The 26282-nt window shown below is 44.2% G+C and overlaps 1 protein-coding gene across 1 annotated transcript in view; it reads right to left on the bottom strand.

The window, feature by feature from the left end:
* Positions 1-26282, bottom strand: part of CARMIL1 (capping protein regulator and myosin 1 linker 1) — a 269902-nt gene continuing 243620 nt past the window's right edge. Inside the window, exon 46 of the mRNA XM_080378536.1 lies at positions 1-26109. Coding sequence (XP_080234662.1) covers positions 25981-26109 — 129 coding nt within the window. The 3' untranslated portion in view covers positions 1-25980. The remainder of the gene's footprint in view (positions 26110-26282) is intronic.

Below are 26282 nucleotides of genomic sequence, written 5' to 3'. Positions count from 1 at the left end.
CATGGGACCTTGCATTGGCTATGCTGTGGTGGTACCCAGGAGCCCCAGACAATGGGCTTGGAGTAGCCGGTTCTCCAAGGGTAAGAGCAGCTGGTGGCATTTTTTCCCCTGGCCATTATTAGCACTAGCTTTGGAAACCAGGAGAGAAGCTATGGGTGAATCTGCATAGATGTGGCTGAAGAGACCTCCTTATTGATTCAATGGGAGATGTCACACTGGGGCAGGGGGTTGTAGTTGCAGACTGCTGGGAGACGTCCCCACAGAAGCCCCAGAGCCACCTACTCACCAGGAGGTCTGAAGAAAAGAGTGAATTAATGCAATCCTTTTTGATTCAGGACCCATGGGTCTTGTTGAACAAGTGCATGGAGGCCCACCAGGATTTCACAGCCTGCCTTGGCCAATACTGCCTGTACAGGAGGCCACAGGGGAGACAGGATTAGGCCTGAGAACAATCAGTTAAGGCTTAAGCTGAAATAAAACCTGCCCTATGGCAGCAAGCAGTTTGATGTTTTATTTCACACATGCTGGGGTATATGTAGAAAGGGGTGCTTTGGAGTCCCCAGTGCCTGAATGGAATTGACTGAAGTGAAAAAAAGAGTCTGGTATAAAAAAAAAACAACACACAAACTAACCTGAAAGCAAGGTAATTACTTCCAGATGTTTTAAAATTGCCTTCAGAAATGAATAATCAAACCCTGTACAAGCCAGACACAATAGCAGAGGTGAGAAGAGTCAGAAATACTTATGAAGAATGCCAGGGAGGGCACCTCTTCTTTCAGCAGGGGCATAAAATACTGAACAGCCAACAGCATCCAAAAACCTGTGTTTTGGACAGTTACAGACTTTCATACTGACAGCTAGCTAAGCAGAAAGGATTGATATGCTAATTATAAACGAACACAGCCATGACAAGTGTTGTTAGCCACAAGTTTTTCAGGCCTTAATTGAACATGATAAGACACACAAAGCCTTGGTTTATTGAACCCTCAGCGTGAGGCTCTTGCTTGTCACTCATCTTTGCATGCGGTCTTATAATAAACAGAAAGGTAAACTTAGAGCCTTATTTCCCTTTCAACTGATTTAGTACATGGAACATTTGGACTAATTTAATTTTATTTCAAAATTAGGATTTTCTTATTAGGTCAATCTGCGTTTTTTTTTTAAACTCTATAAAAAGACATCTGCATTGCACTTTAAACTGTTACAGGCATGTCAATGTAGAAACCCAGATCCAACGTCTGCAAACCCTCCTCGGCCTCCTGCCCTTCAGAGTAGATCCCAGGCTCAGGTACCACAGCGCTCCACCTTGTCTTGAATCTCACAGTCAATGCAGAGAACCAAATTGCCCAACAACACATATAAAAAAGCCTTAGGCAGCCTTCAACTTCCTAAATACGATTTTTGAGGGACAGTGACCCTGTTCACAGTATACTCAAGCTGAAACTGAGTACTGGAGAGTACTGTCTCAACATCTGCTGTCCAAAAGCAATTTAATGGGACTGTTTTTCAAGCAAGCTGCACCCACGATGAATAAGTAATTTAAAACATAATCCATATGAACGGGTACCATGCTGATAGATAGACTTACTTGTAGCATGTAAATAATTGAATGGAGTATTGAAGGAAATGAGAGAAAATATCTAGCCACAGGAAAATTATCAAATATAGATATTCAATAACATTTACACAACCAGTTGTCTTGTGTTGTTGTTTTGTTGTTTTTTGTTGTTTGTTTGTTTTTTTTTTTAATGAACATCTGTATCTATGTATTCTTCAGCTTAAAAGGCAAGCAGGAAACAGAAGGCAATACAGCTGAATATGGTTCCTATACAGGGGTCAATTCCTCCATGCCAAAGTGGGGTTGGAAAGGTAATCTGTATCCCTCTGGGGTAGAGGTTTGTAGTTAAGACAACATTCCTCATCAACCTCTAACAAAAATAAAAGGTGCTTTGTTCTCTGTGGTTCCAAAAGGTAGCTGAGGAGAGGATTAAAGAGGTTAAAGCAAGCTGAATTGCTGCAGTAATTGTTTCTGAGGATGGACCATGCACTTGTCCTACTTGGAGCTCAGCAGCAGGTCCTTCTCCAGTGGTGGGGAGCTCCGCGAGTGCACATGCACTGGTGAGGGGAAGGGGAGTGTGGGCAACATGCAATATCTCCAAGCCCATGCTTTTTGTTTTCACCGAAGTCTTCCCCTTTAGCATCACGCCAAAGTTGGTGTGAGGCTGTCTCCTGGTACTACACTTGCATGTTGGCACGGTGCAGCCACACCTCTGGAAGATGCAGCACAACAGGTCTGTGGAGAGAGGATGAACAGAGTAGAAGGACTTCTTTTTTGCACTCACAGGTCCAGCTCTCTACCATTGTGTCCAGTTCAGGGTCTTTTCCACCAGTGCAGGTTAAGTACAAGATATTCCAGGTCTGGCTTTGTAGTACGCTGCTTCTCTTATAATGACACGAATGACCAGCTATTGCAAATGATGAAGTTAAAAATGTAAAGCCTGGTTCTGCCAGGCAATATTGTCCCAAAAGCTCAGAAAACAACTTGCTGCTGTACCTGCCAATTCAGTTTTTGCTCAGGAAGGGGCAGGGAGAGCTTCCTAAACTGTCTGTGGCCTAGAACGATGTTTAAGTAACTTGCATTTCCATAGAGTATTTTAAACAAAAGTCGCTTTTTTGTAAATGTGTTTATGACAAACCTACTGTAACTTATTTTTAAGAAAAGCTAAAACCATGGACCAGTTTCTTTTTTAATGACTACAAATTTATTAAGATAGGTTATGTTGGGGTCTAAATTTGTTTATGAGTTTTGTATCACTTTGTAAAGGATCCTTACGTCTGACACGTAAAGGTACGTTCAGGGCATGCCCATCATACTGTATTCACAGCTATACTGTTGGCATCTGCCCAGTCCTGAGTGTAGTCGTTTCTGATGAGGCTGACAGGTGACCAAGCTCAGCAGGAATAGCTCCCATGGTTGGCTAGTGATGCTTTTGGGGCTCTACAAAAGCCAGATCCTCCAGGGAAAGAGGCTCCTGATGCCTAGAAGTTTCTCTGTCTGCATGGGCAAAAGACGCAGCCTGGAAGGAGCTTGGTGTGTGGCACTGTGTGCCCACACCAAGGATGAGATGCCCTTGTTTTGGGCAGCCCTGGCCTGATCACCACCTGGAGAGCAAGCCAACACCGTCCTTTTTGGCAGTCTGATGAAGCTGGCATTACATGTCCCTTGCTGAGCAAGGGGAGCAAAGCCTCCCTGGCTTTTAGCGTTTCATGTCTTCCTGTCACCAGACACCTCTCTGCACCTTCCCCTGACCCTCACCAAGAGAGCACAGGTTGCAGGCTCACAGCCTGCAGGTTGGCTCTGGCTCCCAGGCAAGGGCAGGCAGCTCTCAGCTCTTCACGCAGCCCATTACACCCACTCCCTGCCCCAACACAAAGCACCGCATGCGCTTGCCTGGCCTGAGCATTTGCGGTCACTTATGGAGAGAAGAGCAGCAACTCAGCCCTCTTGTCCCGAAGAGGAAGACTTCTGCTCCAGGGAGACTCATGCTGAATGAAAAACTAAAACCTCCAAGTGAGAGAAGCCCACGGTGTTACCTGACTTAGCAGAACAACTAACAAAAGACAAAAACGAGAGGCCCTCAAAATTAAGGGACACCAGCCTCTCTAGAGGAGTTAAAGCCGATTCCAGGTTTATCTCTAGACCTCACCTTCCAGCAGTCTGTCGATACGCCTGAGACTAACCAAGTCAGCTCCATCATGATCCACTTTCAGATATGTTCAAGGATACCCCGATGGTCGACTGCCTCCACGTCTTTCTATTTTCCCCCCACTTGTATTAACACTGTCCTGTTTTCCAGCTAAGTTTCTGTTATATCAAATAAATCATGCCAGAAGCAACCAGCCTTTGCCTCCCTGTTATGCTGCAGGCAGTGTGCCTGGGAGCCTTCCCTCTGGAACCAAAGGCTTTGACCTTCTCTCATCAGCAGCCGGCATGAAAGTGTTTGCCTCCTGCAGCAGTTGTGCCCCAGTAGTAAAGAAGGAATGAAAACCTCCCATAACTGAGCTTGCTCCTGCCTCTTTGATGAGTGATTTAATCTTTCTGCCACAAATCCTTCCTCTTGCAAAGAAAACTTTTGCTTTTTGAAACAGCTCTAACTACACTGTTAAAAGCATCATTTGGAAGCAGAGGCTGTGGATGCACAGTTGGACTTTCCCTTAACTGTTCAAAAAGCTTATTTCGTGGCTCACCTATGCTTGGACAGTCTCCTGCCTTCACAGGCTCTCTGGAGAGCCAGAACTGATAGCAAAAGCAAGGGCAAAACTTTTGTAATGCTACAGTGCAAATAAATACTTCATTTTCCCTGTCTGAACAGTCCTTATGACATCAATGGGATGGGAAAACAGAGCACAGTTAAATACAAGCTTACATGTTTGCAGAACTTAGACCTTAAAGCAAGCAACAGGTTTTTCTACTTCGAAGGAATAATTTGTGTTAGTCTTCCAGGGAAGGCCGGCAGAATTGAGCAATGGTTCAATACGAGATAAAGCTTTTGTGAGTGAGACTCAAGCCATTATCAGCACAGAATTAACTGGGAAAGCGATAAAGATCACCGTGATTTTTCTAGACGGGATTGACTACATTTCTACTCATCCTGCACAGCAAGACTTTTGACAGGTTAATTAGCATGAAGACATCTGCACAAACAAGAGAATATTGATAAAATGAAGACATTCTCCATCCAATAAGTGAAATTAATTTTTTTCCTTTCGGATCACTTTCCTGTCTCTCAGATGCAGAGGCCATTGTGCATTGGTCCTGTTAGTTCTTTTATTGTAATCTAGGTTTATTATGTCCTCTAGATTCTCCTTTTCTACTGCCTGCTTTTCTCCCAGTCTCTGCAAGGGGCACAGTATATAAGGGTAGAAAGAATTCCCACCAGCACTGGCTCATCAAAATGTTTTTCCAATATAAACAACCTAAAAGAAGGACCATTTGGAAACTTACACATTAAAAAAAATATTAATAATCAAATAGATCCACTTTTTTTAGGGATACTTCCACTGTTTGAAATTTGAAGATTTGCAAAATCTGTATAAGCTACCTCAACCATTTGCAAATTGAATTTTTCAAAGAACTTTCCTGTTCTAAAACTGTGGCCTAATGTTTCCATAAAATACCCTACTACACAGTGTAGGAGAAGTACAAAAGATGATAGAAGCATATAATGTGTGGTATAAACCTCCCTTCTTTCAAATACCTACTATTTACTCAATTAGATGGTGCCGGTCAGTATTCTGGAAGAAAGATGAGTTAGTGAAGGATATATATAGCCAAGGAAAGGGAAAAGGTCTGCAACAAAATTATTTTTCTCAGCCTTGCAATGAACACGTGTAATGCTAAAGAGATGCCAGATAATAAAGAGTAACTGCAAAAAATCTCAAGGAGACAGTCAACATGCTTTCCAGCTGTTCAGTGCTTTCACCAAACCTTAAGAGACTTTTAAAGACAGGAAATTTTTTCACAAGACAGCAGAGCAGGGTTACTTTTGCTTTAACCTAGGAGAACTGTTGCTCTCCTGATGACAGTAAATCAAGAGTAGAAAAGAATAATCAGAAGAGGCATTCCTACAAGCTTTTCTATCTAATCAAACCTTCAGGAAAAGATGGCTGCTATTGCTGCCTACATTTTTCATGTGAAATAGCTGGGGACACCTGATGGCCTCCTGTGGCTTTGGGGTCATTAGCCTGTAATCACCAGCGGCTGCATCTAGACCTGTTCTGATGGCTAATCGCTGAACTCCTTGAGAGTTCCATGTTATCCAATTAACCCATTTTGAACTTCATCCCTAGCAGGCCCGTAGAAGCCTTGCTTTCCTAAAAAAAAAGCTCTTATCTATAACCATTCATTCCTTCTATGGATCTTTTTCCTGTCCCTCAGGTGCAGAAGACCCTGTGAATGGCTCCTTGTGCATGGCATGTGCTAGCTCTTATAGCTGGGTTTACTCTGGTCTCCAAATGCTCCTGTTGCACTGCAGATTGTTCAGCTGTTCCCTGACACAGTGACTATATTTTCTTATTTACATCAGGTGTGCTTTGCAGTTTGAAATGCCTTGTTTTCAGTATATACAACATGAGAATCAAATAGCCCAAATATAGTGCGGTCAGCATTTAGACTATGGCATCCAAGGCATGATTAAGGGACACCCCTAGGCTAAGATACTGGCTGGCAAAGGCTGAGTTCAGTCAACCTCAGTCTTATATACTAAGCAAAACTGCATTGTCTGTGTGCCACTGGAAGCCTTACTACACATCCTCTATGCTTTTGTAACAGCAAGAGCCTTATCTTTAGGTTACAGACAAGAAATCAAATGAAGAGGTTTAGTGACTTCTAGGCCAGCAATGTTCAACTGATATCCCCGCATGGTGTTTGCAGCCTCACGAGGGGCTCCTTGGGAAGTGGCATGCTCCAGGCTGCTCTCCTTCCCAGGAGCACCTCGAGACTGGGCTGCCTTTCCAAGCAGCAGTGCTGACCAGCTCAAGCAAGCCCAGGTTGTTACTGTCTTTAACACTCACATCTGGTTTAAAATCTTTGCCTTTATAAGGGACACCGAAGTTTCTTCACCCAACAGTCCCTAGTTAATCTCACTTAAGTGAGTTAGTTGAACATTCATATTGGCATTATGTTCACAACGTTAGCATATATCAGTATGCCTCATTAAAAGTAAGCAAATAATTTACATACAAGGTGTGTTAATGCTACCAGAGGGAGCTCACATGGACCAGAGACAGACACTGAACCTGAGTAACGAAGTTACACAGCAAGCGTAGCAGCAAGGATACACTGCTCAGGTGCCAGGGCAAACAGCCCCAGGAAAGCAAAGGCCTCACACACATCTGCCTCAGTCACTGCAATGAACTTTCCTGGTTTGCTGAGTTTTGCCGTGTGTGCTGTACTTGACGGCTACCCAGCAACGAAGCATCTCAATAGCTCTGAAGGCAAACTGTGTCCTTTAAATGCCATTCTTGTTGCTCTGCCTTGAGAGGACTCAGCTAACTGAACTAGCACAGTAAATCTGTGACACTGTAACTGGATAATGTTTGTCCTGGATAGCTGGAGTTTGTAGTTAGAAAAGCTTTGTTAGCCTTTTCTGTGAATTCATGGCTAAGTGAATGTACAGGGCCTAGGGAACTGGTGCCCTGCCCTACACAAGTCCATGTTCAACAGTGCACTCTAGGAGCAAGGCTATGGACAAGTATGGAGACCTCCTATTACAGGTTTTCTTTCATCTTATGGGGATACCAACTTTTTGCTATGAACACTGTGGATAGCCTTGGCCTGGCAATTTGAGAGCAGATGGTCTGAGCAGCTTATCACTGCCTTGACTTTAGTTGCCAGAGCTGGGACATCAGGGTGAGACGCTTCTCGCAGGAAGCCTGGATATCGCCCTTCTTGTGAATGGCAATGTCCAAGGACTTTGTAGGAGCCTGAATTTCCCCATATGCCTTCGCCCCTACTTCTGTGCATCTAAATATGTTACTGATGGCAGGGCAGTTTTACAGCGTATATTATTAACTCAGAGATGTGAGTAACTGAAAACTTGAGATGATCTTTTCAGCTAACTCCACACAACAGCAAGAGCACCTCAGCTCCTCTAAGAATGTAGAAAAGGTACATTTGTGAATCCTCACATTAATTAAAAATAACAGAATGGGAATGGGCAATAAATTATTTTATGGCTTTACCACAACCTGAGATTTAACATAGGGTACTAATATCACCAAATATTACAAAAGACTAGCTCACACTGTCTAAAAGTCTGGCTTAGGACAAGTGATCACTGTTAAGTGAAAAAATGGTAATTTTTGTTAACATTTAACGCATGTTAATCCTGAGCTTTCTGATCAGTGCAGCTTTTCTGAAGACATGAAACAAATTTTGTCAACTAAACTTTGGCCCTTCAGGGTCACTTACTCACCTGCCACAGAGTACTTTGACCCAGGGCATCCTTTGGGGGCCATTCTGAAGTAGAACAATTTTGTCTCCCCAGCTGTCTCCTTGCCCCTATATGGTCTCTGCAGGAGGTGAAGTGTCATAGCTGTTTGTCCAGGCACCCCTTTGCAGGGATTTAACTTCACAGTTGTGTGTGACCAGTGAGGAGTTCCCCCCACTATTACCCTATAAAGATTAATAGCAGTCAAAGGCTATTCAAAGTCAGGGGTGAATCTGTGACCTTTGGAAGCCTCTTAGCACAGGGAGGGCTCAGATGAAGTGGGAGAGATTTCATATTTTGGCTTTTGTATGCTGCAGTGGGTATGCCTTTATGTCAGAGAAAGATCATCACAGTGTGAGGTGAAGCAAGCAGGTCAATTTGTTTCCACCAGCCCTACCATCACTAACAGTTAATAGACCAGTCTGTGGACACTGTAGAAATTAGGCCTGCCAATGTCCTCATCACCTCTTCTTGCCAATTCAGGAATAATAGTCTTCCGTAATACTGTGCAAAAGGATCTGTGACAGGTGCTGTCACAGCTTAAGCACTTCACTCTGGGACTGTCTTCTCACCTCAGCAGACAAGGCTCTCTGTGATGTTTTAGTTGCTCCCTTGAAACACGTTTACTTGACCTTCCTGTCTGTAGCTCTGGTTGGGCTGAGGTTGAATTTTTAAAGCAATGTGTGATGAGCCCTACATGGCTGCAAGGGAGTTTCTACTTCCTCACAGCTGCACACAATTTCCTCACCCTCTCCATGGTCAGCCAGATGCTGACAGTACCTACCACAGTCGTCGTCAGTCTTCAACAAGCGTCTGGTAGGAAGAGGTGAAGAGAAAAAGAGTCTGAAATCCTCCCAGCAAGGCATCTATCTCTGCACATGTACAGTGCCCGGCACGGCAGTGACCCCTATCTAATTTGGCATCCTTGGGGTAATACCTTTTAAATGCCATTACTTTGACAATAATGATGTTGATGTTTTATGGACAAATGATCCCAGGCAAAACAATATAGTAGATTTCATAAACTAAGGCAAAGCTTTAAGGGAACAAGCTGGATACAAGTGTTTCTTCAGAGCAGAGGGTAAATGGGTTTTCTGACCAAGCAGGCCTGCAAAATGACCTCACAACAACGTCTTTCCAGGATTCATACTGAGATCCCATGTGTCTGGTTTGCTTCTGCTCAGGTGGATTTTCACAGCTGGCCAATAAACACACATCTCAAGAGGACTTGCCTTCTTATGATCTTCACTTCAAACGCAGGACTCAGAAAAGAAGGAGATGCTGACCCCAAAAGGAAAGGGTGACCTGCTCTGCCAAGGGCCAGCAGCTCAGGAGCCTAAATACAGTGCAGACCACTCCAGCCCCTCAAAATAAATCCTAGCTGGGGTTACCCCCTCAGGCTGACTTTCTGAGCCCTTACATGTGCCACACTAAGCCATTATGCAAGATGGTTTAGTCCCTCTTAGCTTGTCAATAGTCCTTAATGATAGCCTGAGAAAAAGCTGCTGTCTATCCCAGTGGTGCTGGCATAATTATTTTGTTTGGAAATTTTAGGGGTGAATTCCATGATGAGAAAATGTATCCAGACAGATGGATTGAAATCCTTTTCTTGTTTTACACTGTACACTATAATGATTATATGAAGATAACTTTGAACAAGTAGTCCCCTGGGACCATGATGCTATGTTATCCAAACCCTGTCCTTAATCCACCCTGCAACTGCACAGAAACAATTCTGATCAGGATAAACACAGTGAAAGGGTGCTTTTCATCTATCTGTCATCACCTAGTCTCACTATATTTTGCAGCTACTTAATGCGTTACACACTTTCAAAATATTGAATGTGCTTGTCCCTCTCCAGGGATAGCAATGGAGGTAGGCTCAGCAATCTGCTGGTTGCAGGGAGCAAGCAGGAGTCTAGAGTTGAGATGAAATTGTTCATGTCAGGTTGCTTTTTATAGAATCACAATATTGTTCAGGTTAAAAAAGGCCTCTAAGATCATCAAGTCCAACCGTTAACCTAGCACTGCCAAGTCCACCACTAAGACATGTCCCTAAGCATCACATCTATGTCTATGTTAAATACCTCCAGGGATGGTGACTCAACCACTTTCCTGGGCAGCCTCTTCCAATGCCTGACAACCCTTTTGTTGAAGAGATTTTTCCTGATATCCAAACTAAACCTCCCTGGGTGCAATGTGAGCCCATTTCCTCTTGTCCTGACACTTGTTACTTGGGGGAAGAGACCAACCCCCACCTGCCTACACCCTCCTTTCAGGCAGCTGTAGAGAGCAATAAGGTCCCCCCTGAGTGTCCCTTTCTCCAGGCTGAACAACCCCAGTTCCCCCAGCCGCTCCTCATCAGACTTGTGCTCCAGACCCTTCACCAGCTTCGCTGCCCTTCTCTGGACACGCTCCAGCACCCCAATGTCCCTCCTGCAGTGAGGGGCCCAGAACTGAACACGGGATTTGAGGTGGGGCCTCACCAGTGCTGAGCACAGGGGGTGCATGAACCAGCCAGGGAAGGCGCCTTTGCTGGACCTGCTGTTTGTGAACAGAGAAGGACCTGTGGGTGATTAATAGTTGGAGGCCATCTTGGGCATAGTGATAGTGAGATGATAGAGTTTTTGATTCTCAGAGTAGTAAGGAGGGGGTTCAGCAGAACCGCTACCTTGGACTTCTGGAGGGCAGACTTTGGCACAAGAGCAGGGCACGGCTGGCAGCCCGGCACCTGGGTGGCAGCGTGTTCCCACTGCGGCTCTGCCTGGGTGGGTGCAGAGCTCAGAGAGGCCATGGCTTCCTGCTGGTGGATAACATTGCTCCCTGGTCAAGCTGGAAGGACTTCAGTGCCGTTTCTGCATGCCCTTCCTGCACATCCTTACGTTCAAGCTGCCAGCACTGCGGCCTGGTCGCTTGCACTCCCTACAGGCGTCTTTTATATGTGGGGGGGCTTGGCTGCCATTGCTCCTGGCCCTGCCCAGGTCCTGCCAGCTGCTGTGGCACGAGCGGCGGCTCCCGGCGCCTCTCTTGGCTCCCCTGAGGTTCCCCTGGTTCGGAAAACCTTGCTGTGCACGGTGCTGGAGCGCTCTGCTGCCAGTCATGCCAGCACTAGAGCCACTCGCCTGGGGCTTTGGAATCACTGCGTTGTTGTAAGTCTGTTATAAGGTGGGATGCTTTTCCAAAATTTGTTCACAAGGCTTTTTGCAAACTTCCCCTCTGCCAGCTTACCTTTGTGAGTCATGGTACCCAGTGGCTGAGGGTTATGTGAGATTTGCAAGTGCTTATTGCAGAATTTCCCCTGAAGCTCAAAACATATTTTGTGTTTTTTCTGGCCACACCCTGGGAGCAGCCACCAAACAAGGCTGTAAGAACTTGGGGCAGGGACATCTTTCTCTGGGTGTATTGATTCAGGAGCTGGTACAACAAGGTTTTCAAGCCTAATTTAATAATCGCTTGCTACTAATACTTACCACCTGTGCAGTAATAACTATGTAGGATAGCTTTAACAATTGGTTGGTCCGAAAGGTGTTGTTAATGCCCGGCATCCTGTTTACTCAGGGTTTCTACCCGGCAGTGCTGCGGAGCTCCCTGGCCACGTGGCCTGCAGATGCATGCTGCCTAGTCTTGCAGCTGGGGAGAAGCAATGTTGGAGCCTCTATCCCCTGCCGACAGCAAAAGTTGGCTGCTGGAGCGGGCTGGACCAGACATGGTGGCAGCCAGCTATTCCCAGCTCCACAGTGGTGCCACGGTTCCAAACCACTGAAATTAAATGTTGGTCTGACTGAATTGCTTACACCAGAAATGCTAAATTACAGTGTAAAGCAAACCTCCAGAAGACCTGAATTGCCTAGAGGATAATTTTACTGTGTCTCTGGCATCGTGTGCATGCTTCCACCATGGTTGCCCCAATGAGACATCCCTCTCGGTTTTTGTTTGACTGAAGAGTACATGTAACCACAAAATAAAATAAATATGCACATGCTTAGATACTATACAGAAATTCTGGCATTTAATCTGGGCACGTGTGTTAACATATTTGCATATACACAGCCCCTATATGCAGCAATGTGTGACTGCTGTAAGTTGCCCCCAGAATTTTGGGGTTGTCTAATTCAAGTTACAACCGAATTTTGGATTCCTGTTTGTGAAGCCCTATTGCACATACCAGGTGTTACTGGCTTTAATGCCTCCTTCGTACATGGGTCTTCAAAAGTCAGAGGCAGGCACTCTCAGCCCAAACTGCACCCACTGGAAAGTGTTCCTGAGCCAAGAACATCTGGTAAACCTGCAGATTATGGCTCTGTCCTCATACAAACACGAGCAGAAGTGTTAATCTGTTTTAGCAAAACAGGCTAAGTAAGATAGGTAAGAAACTGGGAAAAATTCTGGAGTGCATGATTTATTTTGATGCCAGGATAGGAGTAAAGCACATCTCATTACTGGTTATCATTAGCCTTTAAGAGCCTCTGTTGTGGCTTTTCCACATACACTCCTAGACTACAAATTAGGAGCTTGCTTACAGTGATGATCAAGTGTCTTCTGTAAAATATTTACTCCAAGTTCAATCAGCTATAAGCAACTGGAAGGTATTAACACGGCATTTGTAGCATTGACCAAACACTCCAGTCCAGAAAAGAGCTTAAAGCTTGTGCCACTGAGCTGTCATCTCTGGCCAGCAAGATAAAAAGGTTTTTTACTTTTGTTGAGCCAAATAGCAGCTGAGCAGCCTCCGAGCTGGGGATGTGACACTAATGCTGCTGCTGTGCCCGGTTGCTTCCCCACTGCCTGCAGCCCCTGCGAGCCTTCATGCATCTCCCTGCCAGGCAAGGGTCACCTGGGAGTGCCCTGGAAAAGAGCTTTGTGGAGAGTGGGGAAAGAAGTGAAAAGAGTTAACCTGGCTAATTGTTCACAAGCTCTTCTGGCAGTTTAACACTGGCTCCCAGTGTTCATACAAGGTGGGATGAGAGCAATGAAAGCCTTATGATTAAGAGCCAGTTCCTCACCTGCTGTAATTACCTGAACTAGTCTCCTGGTTTTCACTGCTCCTTTGTTTCCAGTTACGAAAAAAACAGTCCCTCATTATGGCTGCTCAGCATAGCTGCCATAAATGCAGCTTTATTAACCTTCAGCATCATTTACAAATAGGAAACAAAAGAAACAAATTGCCTGTTCTTAAAGGAGAGAAGTACAGACTAAAAATGAGAGGGGTGTGAAGGTACCGGTTGCGTCCTGGGAAATTAAGCTGAAGGTGGTGTAGAGGGATTCCTGCACTGGTCCAAGTCTGACATATTAGACTGACATGAAGTAAATGCTCATCTTGGCACAGTCCAGGCCCAGCGAGATGCCACCCTTGTGCTACTGCTGGGTCTGGCTGGGAGACATTCAGCCACATGCCGTGGGGTGGAGGTGCAAGTGGCAGCTTGCACTGTAGTCAGTCATACATCACCCCAGCTCTGCCATGTTGGATAAATATCTTCCTAGGCTTCTGCTAGCATACAAGTGCATAGCTTGTGAAATAAAGACCAAGACAAGCTTAAGCTGATACTTACAAAATGTGATCGGACATATTGTCCTCGGAAAAAGCTGCATTCTGATGGATGTAACTCTAGGTGACCCAATGCAGCACAATAACACTGCTTTTCTGTATTCAAAGAGAAACCCAGAAAAAGTGTTTGCAAAGCTACAAAAAGCTCTGAGCCCCACAATCCTCAGTATGGCACATGGTGATTTAAATATACCCTGTTTAACTGCAATTGCAGATCATAAAGGGATAGCTGCACAGCCCACTGCAGGGACAGCAATATATTCCAGCCAGGAACAAATATCCCAGAATCTGCCCCCACCAGCCTGGGCACTGCGGGCGTATGTTCCACAGGTGGTATTTTCAGCACATCTCCTTCCATGTTGCTTCACATGTTCACCTTTGCAAAACCTCTGATTTGTGCATGAAATAGCCATTTCCTTGAGTGCCATGAGGCAATTGCATTTAATTTTCTAATCTGTGGTTTCAAATGCTTGTTTGCGTGAGGGATCATGTCTGTAGGCTAGGGGACTCAACCATGCAAGCAGAGACAGCTACACATCTGGACTGCAGGATTTAAAAAGCAACAGCGAAATAAAAAAGACTCATGAAAAGGCTTCAAATAATAGCATGACCTTTAAGTGGCAACATTACCAATAGAAAACATAAAGGGAAGGAAATGGGCAGTCATTTAATTTGAGTCTATCCTCAAATATAATGTAGTTCATTTAATGTTAATTTTAATTAGTTCACATCTGTTGCAGAGATCCACAGGATTAATTTAACCTGTGAACTCTGGCTGCTTTTCCTGGCAGTCAATTTTTTTCCTTTATGTCAATTACAAAATCCCACCACACTGTAAGGCTACACATCTAATTGCTCCCTTGGGAAAGGAGGAGGGAGAGGATAAGCTATGCAGGACGGGCACCGGTTGCATTGCTTAATGTACAGCTACAACACCTACAGACTCTATGCTGGCAAGAAGGAAACAGCTCCAACATACATGAGACAGAGCATACCCTGAGGTATAATTCATCTTGATATTGGCCCTTGCACAAATTTCTGTAGAAATGAAGATGTGAAAATAATTCCGTGAGTACTGGCTGAAATTTAAAAGAGCTTTGGCCACTGGCCTCTGTTCTTTTTTCTCTTGTAAGCTTATGACTGGCTGAAGTCTGCTTTTCACACTTGCTTGTGGTAAGTGAATTTTAAAACTGTGAAACAGTCCACACCAGAAAATTGCACTGGGGGCTCAAATAAACCAGATGAAGATGATTTTTTGAAGCCAGATTAGATTTTTCAAAGCTAATGCTATGCATTGTGATGATTTCATATGGATGTAGTATTGCAGTTTACAGGTATATTAGCAGAATTGAGATCTGGATGCTCTGAGTACTCTTAAGATAACTCTCAAATGAAACATGCAGCAATTTAAGCTAACCAGTCACTAATTTCCCTTTCTTTCAAAGAAATCCCTTTACTGTAATAAGACTTCATAAAAATGCACATACACATGCTTGCTTATTTAGTAGCTGGGCCTAAAAGTCTCAAATAGAACCATGAAACTAGACAAGAACAAATATATGATGCTGTTGCACCCATAATGGGCTTCATTATCTCTGCACCCAAGCGCTACGTTTGATAGTGCACTCATTTTTTGAAGTGAGTACCTATGGCAGGCTTACATGGCCATTGAAGGGAAGGCTTTGGCATTTAAAAAAAATTCCATTTCTTCCTAGACTGAAATCTAAGCCTCACGGACTTATGGGCTAAATTAATTCCTTAAGCCTTTTGCTCAGTGATAAAACTTATCTGAAGCAGAAAATGGAAATGTACAGTTTTACAAAGCTGATCAAAGATCCCCCTAGAAAGTGCTGAAGCAATCAGAATGAATGATCTGCTCCCATGGATAGGAAAACTGGATATTTTAATTGCATCAATTATTCACCACCAGTTATTCGTGAGAAGTCTTTTATGTCTGGGAGATTGAGAAGCCTATCTATGTATGTTAAAATAAGCTGCTTCCTATTATTTTTCTGTGGACACCAAGTTAGCTGTGGTGATGGTTCAAGCACAGAGATGGAGGAGCCTGCCGAAGTTTGGAACTGACAGCTACTGTGTGGCTCCCTCTCTACTAAAACTCAAAAGAAATGTGGTAGGAAACTGCTTCTTACTGAGATGACTTTTTTAAAAAAGGAAAAGTTGACAATCTCCTGAAGAAGACAAGCATGTACTGTATTTTAATGTAGTAATACATTACTATTGAGCAGAACACACAGAGGATGCTAACACAAGCCATTTATTTTCGTTATTTTTCCAGTAGGGTACAAAACATCTTTGTCACTGACCAATCCATCATTGTTTTCACATCCATTTCTATCCACATACAGTGTGTTTTGGGGGACTTCTGCTTTCCTGTGTTTTTGTCAAACTGCTCATCGCTGCTGAGGTAGAGCAGTGCCCACCTGGTTAACAGGAAGGGAGCTTGACCCTCCTTAGTGTGTCTCCACCCTGTAAGGACCCCTGTCTGTCTCACCTTGCACAGGCTTTGGGCTCCTTAAAGCCAGGTATACCATCTGTGCTGCTTTCTGGCTTTAAACAGCTCAGCAGGGGGGTTTAAAGCCCAGGCTGTTGTATTTGTGATGCCCCTTACAGATTTGAGGTTGAGTCTCTTCTCACTTAATATTAATGGTCTTGCATGGGTTGACCTGAGGACAGAATACGACCTGGGAAACTTCTGACTGTGGTGCATGAAATGGTGAATGCGGGTGTTGATAAATCAGCCAGCTTGCTGACACTGTTGGAACTTGAGATATTTCTGTGACATCTGGGAATGGTCCCTGCTTGACAGATGCTGTGCCTGGCAGGGATCATCATCATCATTTCAGGTGGAGCAGATACCTACAGCATATCCTGCCTTGTGAAACAGCCTGTACAGACCTGGAGTCTCTAGAAATGGCAAGATGTCCTTTTCCCAAGCTGTTTCCTGAACCAGCCTGTGTTTTCTGTGATGCTGCTGTGGGCCAGTTGTGGGTGGCATGAGCAAGCAGCAGTTAGCATGTGTAACCATATGGCCGAACCCCAAATCCCCTGGAGATGGCAGTTACCACAGAGTGATTTAAGACTCCTTAAACAGAGTAGAAAGGGATCAGGAAAAGCAAAGGAAAGTCTATTTGCAAAGCTGAAGAAAGGCATCGTACAGCTGGGGCAACAGCTGAGAGGTGACTGGAGACATTGCCAGATGTAGACACAGGACTAGTGAAGTGATAAAAAGTCCCAAGAACAGAGGAGCTCTGAACCTGCAAACACTTAGGAGCTTGTGACCGCTTGGACACAGAGATATCTGTAGAGGAATGAAGGCAGTGGGTAGATTGGCATTGATAACATGCAGCGGTGGCCTTGCTACGTAGGCAGTGGGTTGATTGACATGGATGATGTGCAGCTGTAGCTCGTTCCTGCAAAGTGGTTAAATGGCTCTGAGGAGCACAGGGGAAAGGAGGCTCTGGATGAAGGAGGAGCTGGGAGGTGGAAAGGCCTGATGTAACAGAGATGAGGAGCAGTGTGGTCTGGCCTCAAGAGGATGGAGAAACAGCATGGACAGTAGAATCTGACCCATGGTAAAGCACTTTTGCTGCTTGCTAGTTTTGCCTGTGTTGTGATAATTGGTGTCTCATGTAAGGCTAGCTGATTTGGACTCAAATTGCAGCAGATGTCAGTCTTTCCAGGTGGACCTGGCCAAGGGATGTCCCACCAACACAGTGGGGCAATCTGGGGAGAGGGACTGTGTACCACAGTGCTGCCTTGCTGCTGCCTGTGGTCACTAAAAGTTCTCTGCAAAACTACAGGACTTTGCTATTGCTTCCTTCAGAAATGTATCACTTTAGGAAGATTGCTGTTACCTATTTGATAGGTGTCCTATGCTGAAGTGATACACATTTCTCTGTGTTTTTTATGGCATTAGAGATGAATTTTAATGGGGTGGGGTTTTTTGATGGAAAGCTACAGCTGGACTCAATGATCTTAAAGGTCTTTTCCAACCTAAATGATTCTATGATCCTATAATGAAGTGGCAAAAATCTGCATTGACAAATGGATCCATTGTGAATTATTTTTTGTTGCATTTTTTTAATGGAAAAATGAATTGCAGGAAAAAGCCTGAATTTCAAGAAAGCATAAAATTATCCCACTTGTGTGAGCTACCCACTCCCTTGGGGTGGGTGCGCTGCTGAGCCATCAGTCGTGCTCTGCTTGGTGCTCCTCTGTAAGGTGCTTGACAGAAAACGCATTAGAGAAAAGCTGTGTGGCACATGGCAGGAATTTTTGGCTACTCAGCTACCTGCCCCCATAGCATCTCTCCAGGCAGCCCTGGGTAGCTCTGTACTTGGGGAAAAGGCATTTTGCAGCTTCCTTTCCAAACTCCCTCCAGTTGAGACACAAAGCACTCGCTGCTTTTGGGACACTTTCCCTGGGTTGTTTTGAAATGCCAGAGGTACAAGGAATTTCCTCTGCTGCAGCCCCTTGCACACAGCATTTGGGGGTCTCATGTGGCCAGGAATTGCCTCAGCAACTTGTTTTCCCTTGCTTAAGCCCAAGAAGTGTCTGCCCCTGCCTCCAAAAACCCAGCAGGATCATGGGGTCTCTTAAAAACTAGGAGTGTGACCAGCAAAACTTCTGTTTAATGTAGCAGCAGAGGACACCCCTGGCACCAGCAACCTCAGAGGCAGTGGAAAGACGCTGAGGGGAAAGCCTCAGGCATTCCTCAGGGCTGTGCTTGATGCCATCCCTCACACTCCTCTCCAGCATGGACTGGAAAGCTCTACACCTCCCTGCTCCATTGAGCTGAAGCTCTGATGGGAGCCCGGTAACACTTTAACCGGCACCCCAGCAGCTCTAAGAAGAGACATTTCCCAAATTGCAGGGGAAGGAGAGCTGTGCCGTTGACAGAGGTGCCTAAAGGTGTGAATTTAGGTAAGGATGTGTGTTTGGTGATGGCATGGCATATACTGCTGCTTGGACTGCCATGCTGTTACCTTTCCTTTTGCCTTTCCACCCACTGACTTTCCCAGAGCAGTGAATCAAGGAAGAGCAAAGCTTGTAGGTGTGGCTTCAGACCCTGAAGGCATGATAGAAAAAAATCCCAGAGGTTCTTTTAAAAAGGAAAAACAAGGAGAAGATGAAGAGAGGTGAGAAGAGAAGGGGAAAAAAATTCATAGGTTTTAAAGCCAACTGTTTAAACTTGTGTGGCCTGTTTCCTGGAACCATTGCATGCCAGGTGTTAGCAGTAATACTTCTGGATTCCACTAGCAGGAGTGGAAATGGCAGCCAGGGAAAGTGTATGCTAAATTTCATAGTCTGCAAGCAGGGAGGAGGCAGAACATGCATTATAATTTATTGGAACCTAAAAAATAACACCTACAAAACACTTCTAAAATTAGGCAATCTCTATCTTTTAAAACTTAAAACACAGCTATCTGAATGTCATTAGTAGTAAGCCCATAGGATCTTCCATTCTTTAGATGTAAAAAGAAACCCTTGCTGAAAAAATACCATATCTGTATTATATGGAGATGGTTAAAGAAATTCTAGAACAAGTCTCCAGATGCCATCATGTCATTGTATCAATTATTTAAGGTCCTTCTAATATGCCTTGCTTGTTAGCATTTTACACCTTATGATAAAAATGGAAGTATCTTTTAATTTGTTTATGATCTTCTAGATCAAACCCAGGCAGATCCCTCTCAGCTTAATGGCCAGGAAGTGCCCCGGACTCAAGCCCATGCTCCTGTGCACATTTACTCATCAGGAAGGAGGAAACAGTTGCCTTTGACAATCTCATTAATTAGGTCTTAGGCAAACAATCCTTATTGTGGTGCCTTGGCAAGCACTGTGTGTTGTCTGAGCCATTGCGTGCTTGCAGGAAGAACTGAAAAAATGGATTGATCTGAACTTCGTGTCTGTTCGTGGGTTTCCCAATGATCTGGTTAGCGTGTCTGAAGTTGCTGCTCTTCCCCTAAGCTGCAGGAACTGGCTGCCCTTGCTCCAGCTGCCGGCTGAAGAAGGGCTTACCTAAACCACAGGTGCTATGTTCCCCCAGGCTCTGCTGCCCAGCTGCCACCTGGATCCTCATCTAAAACAGAGACTTCTGCTGGCACAGAAAGCCCTGGCAGTCTGCTGGCTCCTGGATTTTATGTGCTGGAGAAATTGACCTGTTTCCTAAGGATTAACTGGTAAATAAAAACTGTGTCTGGCTGCGCCATCAAAGTTAGACATGTTAGCCAAAGTGACAGATGACAGCGACCTGTTGCAACAGCCACCCAAATGGGATTCCTGAGTGCATGTCTCTTCTTCCTCTCTGAGACATTGGGAGCGATCTCTTATGTGAGCCTTTGCAAAGAATCAAAAAATGGGAACATGTTCTCCTTAGCTTTACCAGCTCCAAGAAACCCCTTGACAAGGGTGTTACAGCTCTGTATTGGTGTGGAGCAGACATGGTCCTAGTAACGGCCTCCCTCAGAGGCAGAGAGGTATTTGTGCTGTCAACTTGAGCAAGCCTTGATTCTGCCACTTCCTAGCACTCGCACTACTTAATTTAGAATCTCCAAGTTTTAAAAGCTTTAAAATATGCCTGGTAGTGGAGCCACAGCCACATCTCCTGCTGTCCTGAGCTGGTCTGGCTCCATCAGAGCCAAGGAGGCTGTACCAGCTGGCAGCAGCTCAGAGACAGAGGGCAGCCTCAGGGCAGCCTCGTGCGGTTTCTGTCTGCAGAGCGGTATTAAAGCCCATGGCCCACCTCAGAGAAATGCAGGAAGGGTGATTTCTTGAGATCCCGTCAGTGATGACCCGTTCTTCTCTATTTATGCTCTGGTGTTGATCACTTTACAAAGCAGAACCATGGAGAGTTGGCACAAACGTTACTGTACAGGGATGTGGGCTGCAGCTGAATTTAAAATTAATGTACGGCTTAAATTCTCTGTATTCCCCCATAACGCCTGGAGATCCTTCCATGGGCTTTGTTAACAGGGTCTGGTGCAGGAGGACCTTAAAGGGGCAACCAGGTTCACCATAAAGTGCAGCCCATATACTTCCTCACACTGCACATGGGCACCAGCACCTTTAGCTTTCCTTTATTTGGGAATGTTTATGGCTATTATTGCTAACATATCCCTTGAAAGTACACTTCCAAACAAAGATGGCTAATTTTCAACATGCAGTTATATGCTCTCATCATTCACAACAGAAACCTTCCTCTGGTAAGACTGAGCAGGTTGAAACTATCTCAGCTTTGCAACTGTGATGCCAGGGAAAGCAGGGACCCCATGGTCTCTTTGAGCCTGAGGCAGATGCCTGTTCTCTATGACTAATAGTAATAGCTCATAATAATAATAGTGGTGGCTCCATCATATCCAATCAAATTCATTTTTTCCTGAAACAACTCATGTAAAGAGATGCCAGAGATGCAGCCTGAGCATTTGCCTGCATTGTGTGCACCATCATGCCAACAATTTTTCCTGGGCAGACACATATCCTCTCTGGTTCTCCCATTGCCCCTGCAAAGTTTCCAGCACTGCAGCCGGGTGGCTTTTTGTGGACAACAGCAAATGTGAGGGAACAAACCCAAGAGGAAGGGCAATGCCTGAAGCTGATGTAAAGACTGAGCTATGCAGGCAGGCAGGCAGTGGGACATGCCACTGTGAAATGAACTGGTGAAAATCAGTGGTTCCCAGCCAAGTGAGGTGGGGCAGGGAAACAGTTTTACCTCTGGGACCCAGTGGGAGCATCCTGTAGATGTCCCTTGGCATTAGGCCAATGGTTCCTTTATTTTCTCTTATAACGGTCATAACTGGTGCTCTTTTCTCCCCCTTTTCCTGTGTGCAAGTGTTCCTTAAAATGAGACACAAATCTCTGTGGAAGTACTGAAAGTACAGGTGCTAGAAAATGAGAGCTTTACATTAGCAGTCAGTGTCGCCCTCATACAAAAATGACTGTCATCGTTACTTTACCCCATGTAATTACACAGCAAAGCCCCATTTAACATCTCACTACATAACAGCAACTTTCTATTTCAAATCAGGTTAATATAAGAGTTACCCAAGCATTTTAAGAGATAATCGCTGTAATTAAGGTGTTTCTCATGATGGGTTCCTATTGTAATGTGGCAGATGATTCTCTGATAGTCTTGTTGGCAGCATTAGTCACAATTGTTTTCATTAATATTGACACTATTCTCTTGCCACACAAACAGAAAAAGAGATTAATCAAAATATTGTGCTGGTTTCCTGTGCTCTGAGCCCTTCTTTTGGGCTGATGTGCAATTCTTAGCTTTCAGTAGGAATAAATAATAATAATAAAAAAGCAGGTTTTGTAAGATGTGCGAGCAGCTTCATCCATGTTATTTAAAGCAATATTGTGAGAACAAAGGGAGAGAATTATTTTATTGGAAATTGGAAAATAAAACACTGACGAAATGTAAATGTTACTATTTCTAAACATCTCATCTGGTTCCCATTTGGGTGTCAGTGGTGTGAGAATGCTGGAGTGTGTTCAGGCTGGGGAGTGAGGTGGGTGTGTAATGTGGGTTCATTACTCTGGGGAAAAAATTGCACAGGCCAAGGGACAACTGGCATGTGAGCAATTCGGGATTGTGAGGCTGGCTCAGGAAATTAGGGGTCTCCAGTGATCGCTGTGGTGATGACTTGGGATGAGCCAGCAGCTTGTTGAGTTTCAGAATGATGGGAGAAAAGATTGTGTTTCTGTACAATCATTTCCAGTGAAACCAATGAGGTTAAACAAGGGATGGATTTGAGTTTAAAAGCCCTAAAAATGTTCATTTTTCATGGGTATCAGTTGTACACAGTCAACTGAAGCCGTCAGAGGCAGCTTCTCCTGAACAAAGTTGTCATGGCAAGTCATCCAGAAAAAAATATGTCAAGTGCCAAAAATGAGAAGGGCCAAGATGAGCAGGGAGCATGACAGGAGTGCAGAGCATGATCTCATACAGCTGCTGGTGAAAAGGGAGGCAAAGGAACAGCTTTTCTCTGAGGAAATTCACACATTGATTTCCAGATCCAGCAGTTTGCCAATTAAGCAAAGGAAGAAAACCAACCATAAAGTGGCACATTTGAAAGCACAGTGCATATTGATCGCTACACTTGTGGTAGCTAAATGTCTTTTGGAAATATACCTGTTAAATATGATGATCCAAGTCAGTTAAAATTTATTTCAGTAGATTTGCACACTATGAAGAAATAGAAAGCTGTGAATCCCTTAGTCCCGTTTTTCTAGAGACAAACATTTCATACTGAGGGGAAACAGATTTGGCAAACATTTTCATTCACTTTCTGTGTTCAAGTTATAGTTATAAGATGCAGGGTTCTAAATAATGTGACATCCACAGAATTTTGTTGGCAGAAGATGCACCGATCGAACATATATCTTCAATACATTTACAGCACAGAAGGCTGTGTAAATGTTTTTGGCTTTGTAGGCACAATGTTTTCATATAATTAACACAAAACAGGTATTTATGTGTAACTGTTCAAACGTGAAATAGTTTCTCATGTTTCAGTATGGTAGAGAATCTACACCGCACACTAAAGTACTCTGAATTTGCAAAATGGCCAATAGCTATGTTTTGTCAAAATGTATTGCCAAACTATATATCTATAGCGGCTTAACGAGATGAAATCACCAGGGCCTGAGACCAAAGAGCCCTATAGATCATTCATTATTGAAGTGAAAATAATAGTTAAAAAAAAAAAATCTCTGCAAGCAAGGAACATGTCTTTCTCCATGGGATATCTCAGAATGCCTGCCTCCTGCCATAACATTGACTTTTAGAGGCTAGTCTAGAGGTTTATAAAACTGTGGCTTGCTAATAATTGCCTTGCTGACCTTTGTAACACGGACTCAAATCCCTCTGCATCTCCTGGCATTTTGTTTTGCTTATGGGGGACCTGTAGCTCACTGAGGCTGTAGTCCCACTGGGATACGGCTCTCTGCTATGGTCCCTGCAAACAAGACAGTGTGCGTGCCTGTTTTCCTGCTCTCTAATCTCTGCTCTGGACACAAAAATTATCCTCACGGGAATGCAAAACTAACTTAAAAGAACCCAACCAACAACATAAACACTCTTCCGAGTTCTTTATATAACCTTTTAATCCACGATCCCCAATTACTTTTGCTAAGGTTTTGTAAAATGCTCTTGTAAACTCACTTACTAAAGGCTATTTGTTCACTTATGTAAAGCTAATACAACCAGTTCAGTGAACTTGCAGAGAAAGGCTTCAGCAAAATCAGTATTAAAAAACAAAGTCCTAGAAAAGAAGCAAAATGCATTGTGGCACGTTTGAATGAATCAAATACATTCCTGTTCAGTGTCTGTTGAGTAAAAACTATTGGCTGTAGAGTATGTGAGAAGCATAAGGTTTCAATAAAGTGTGTTGTATAATTCTTGAAATGAGAGCTGTGGTTGTATACGTCTTTTAAAAAAAATGTTTTCATTTTATGTTAAAAGTTACTGTATTTTTGGTGACGCAGGGCAGGATATTCTTGAATTTATACTTCAATAAATGAGAAAAAGTTATACTGATTTCAATAGGATTAAACAGAGGTGAAACAGAATGGACCTGCCATCACTGAAAAATACAAATGAGCGGACATATGTTGTAGGGGATAGTACAGAAATTGCTCCCGTGTCCCAAGTAATAGAAGCTGTAGTTTAAGAAAATAATAATAACAATAAGAATGGCATAAAGACTGAAAGAAAAGAGGGAAATAAGAATATACTCAGAGGCACAATTATTTAGGCTGGTAAGTCACATCCTATTTGAGGTACAATGAAATGGTAGTTGGTCATGTGCCCCACTAAATTTGTTGCAAGTTGTTCAGGACAGTGTTAAAGCCTGTATGATCAGCAGCGATGCATGGATTTTCTCTGCTGGCTTCCTACCCGTTACCTTGCATTCCCGACCACAGCTCTTCCCTCAGAGGGACATGAGCATCCATGAGTAAAACTGCAACCCTGATGGCTCAGGGATCTGTGGCTAAGGCCTGATTCCTTGTTTATCGTTTTTCTGAACCATTGCAAAGTTCTGTTATTGTGGTTGTGATTTGTGGTGCTGCCAGGGTGATAAAAAGCAGTTTCACACTTTAAAGCCTTACTTCCGTGCTGGGGTTAAGCGCTTTATTCAATCATCATCTTGCTTTCTATTTGTGTTGACTGAAGGCAATTTCTGACTAATTTTTATAAAACTGACTATAAAGGGAGGAGTGTTTCATTGTGCTGCCTTGTGCAAAGAACATCACTAGAAAGATGCTTGTCGTGTCCGATCGAGGTCTCTCATCTGCAGGAGACAGAAATGCTGAAATGTGCAGGAGTTTTGCCAACAAACCTTCCTCCACAGTTTTTGGAAATGAAGAAAAGATTATTTGGACATGATACTGTAGGTGTGGCACTTGCCAAATAGTCAGTCAAAGCCTTTGGAATAGGGAAGTACATGTTACAAATCATGCTGCTGCCATTAGGCTACAGGATTATACTCATGGCCTGGGAATGATGGGAAGCTTTAAATTCAGTAAAGGTTACAAGTATTTACTAACCCTTATGGATTTTTTTTTTAAAAGCACATGTAGGACCTTGGCTTTTACCAGGCTTCTGTCCTTCCAGTTTTCCAGTTTATGGAAAACTTGTATGTTATTTCAGTTTGGGTCAGATGAAAGGTTTCCTCCAGAAATGATGTTACCCTGTGGCTTCATCCTGGAAGTGACATTATTTCCTGAGGTGTGTGGTTTCCCCATGGGAAGGATCTACCATGTTTCATTGCCTGGCAGATTTAAACCCCACAGCTGACAGGCATCACAAAACCTCTCGCCATTTGATTCATTTTACATAAAATGGCTACTATGTATGGTCTGCCAGCCTGTGGCAGATGGCTTTCTGTACATAACACATAAATGACAATCTTACTGAATTTCTATAACTGCCATTTTTTATTTCTGCACAAATACACTGCCATCCATCCAATTTTTTAAATGCACAGACAAAGCACGACACTCATCAAAGTAATGACTTCACACATATAAGGCGACCATCAGAAACACCTACTAGCTGTACTCTGAGAGCATTGATGGGACTTTTCAAGGAGATGCTTGATTCTAGCCTAGGGGATGGGCAGGGCAGCGTTTCATGGGGGCAGGAGAAGAACAGTAACCCCTTTTCTGAGCAGCTGATGTGCTGGTGGGTAAAGACATTGCTAAGGGGACCCACAAGCGGTGGCATCAGAAAGGGACTGGCAGAGCAGGGAGGCCCTCCGTGCAAATCCCACTCTGCCACGTCTTTGTGCAGCCACTCTCCAGCCTGGTGGCACGGTGCCCCAGCTCCCCCCTGCTCGCACAGCAGCATGGACACACTTCTATGAGGAGGAGCAGGCAAATCTTATGAGGGAAACACAACCATGAGCACTTTCCCGGCTACGGGTTCATTTTAAGCCCAAGACACAAAGCCAATTCAGATTTCTGAATTTTCCCATCCTTGTTCACATCGCAGTGGTTGAGCAGGATCTGACGGAACTTGTCCAGGTCCACCCCGCTAATGCTGGGCTGCAGGCAAAAGAGAAAAACAGTGCTGAGAGAGAAAACAGCCCTGGGTTTCCACAGCCCTGTCAAGCCGTGGCTGGGAAATACACCCAAGGAGGGGTCACCAAATGGCCTGACCCCACATCAGCTCGTACACAGTGGGGAAGCAAAGAGAGAACGGGGAAAGGCCCCCCCCT

Source organism: Falco punctatus (genome assembly GCF_963210335.1).
Source record: "Falco punctatus genome assembly, chromosome: 3".
NCBI classification, from domain to species: Eukaryota; Metazoa; Chordata; class Aves; order Falconiformes; family Falconidae; genus Falco; species Falco punctatus.
Note: the sequence above shows the minus strand (reverse complement) of the source record. Positions and strands in the feature narration are given on the sequence as shown.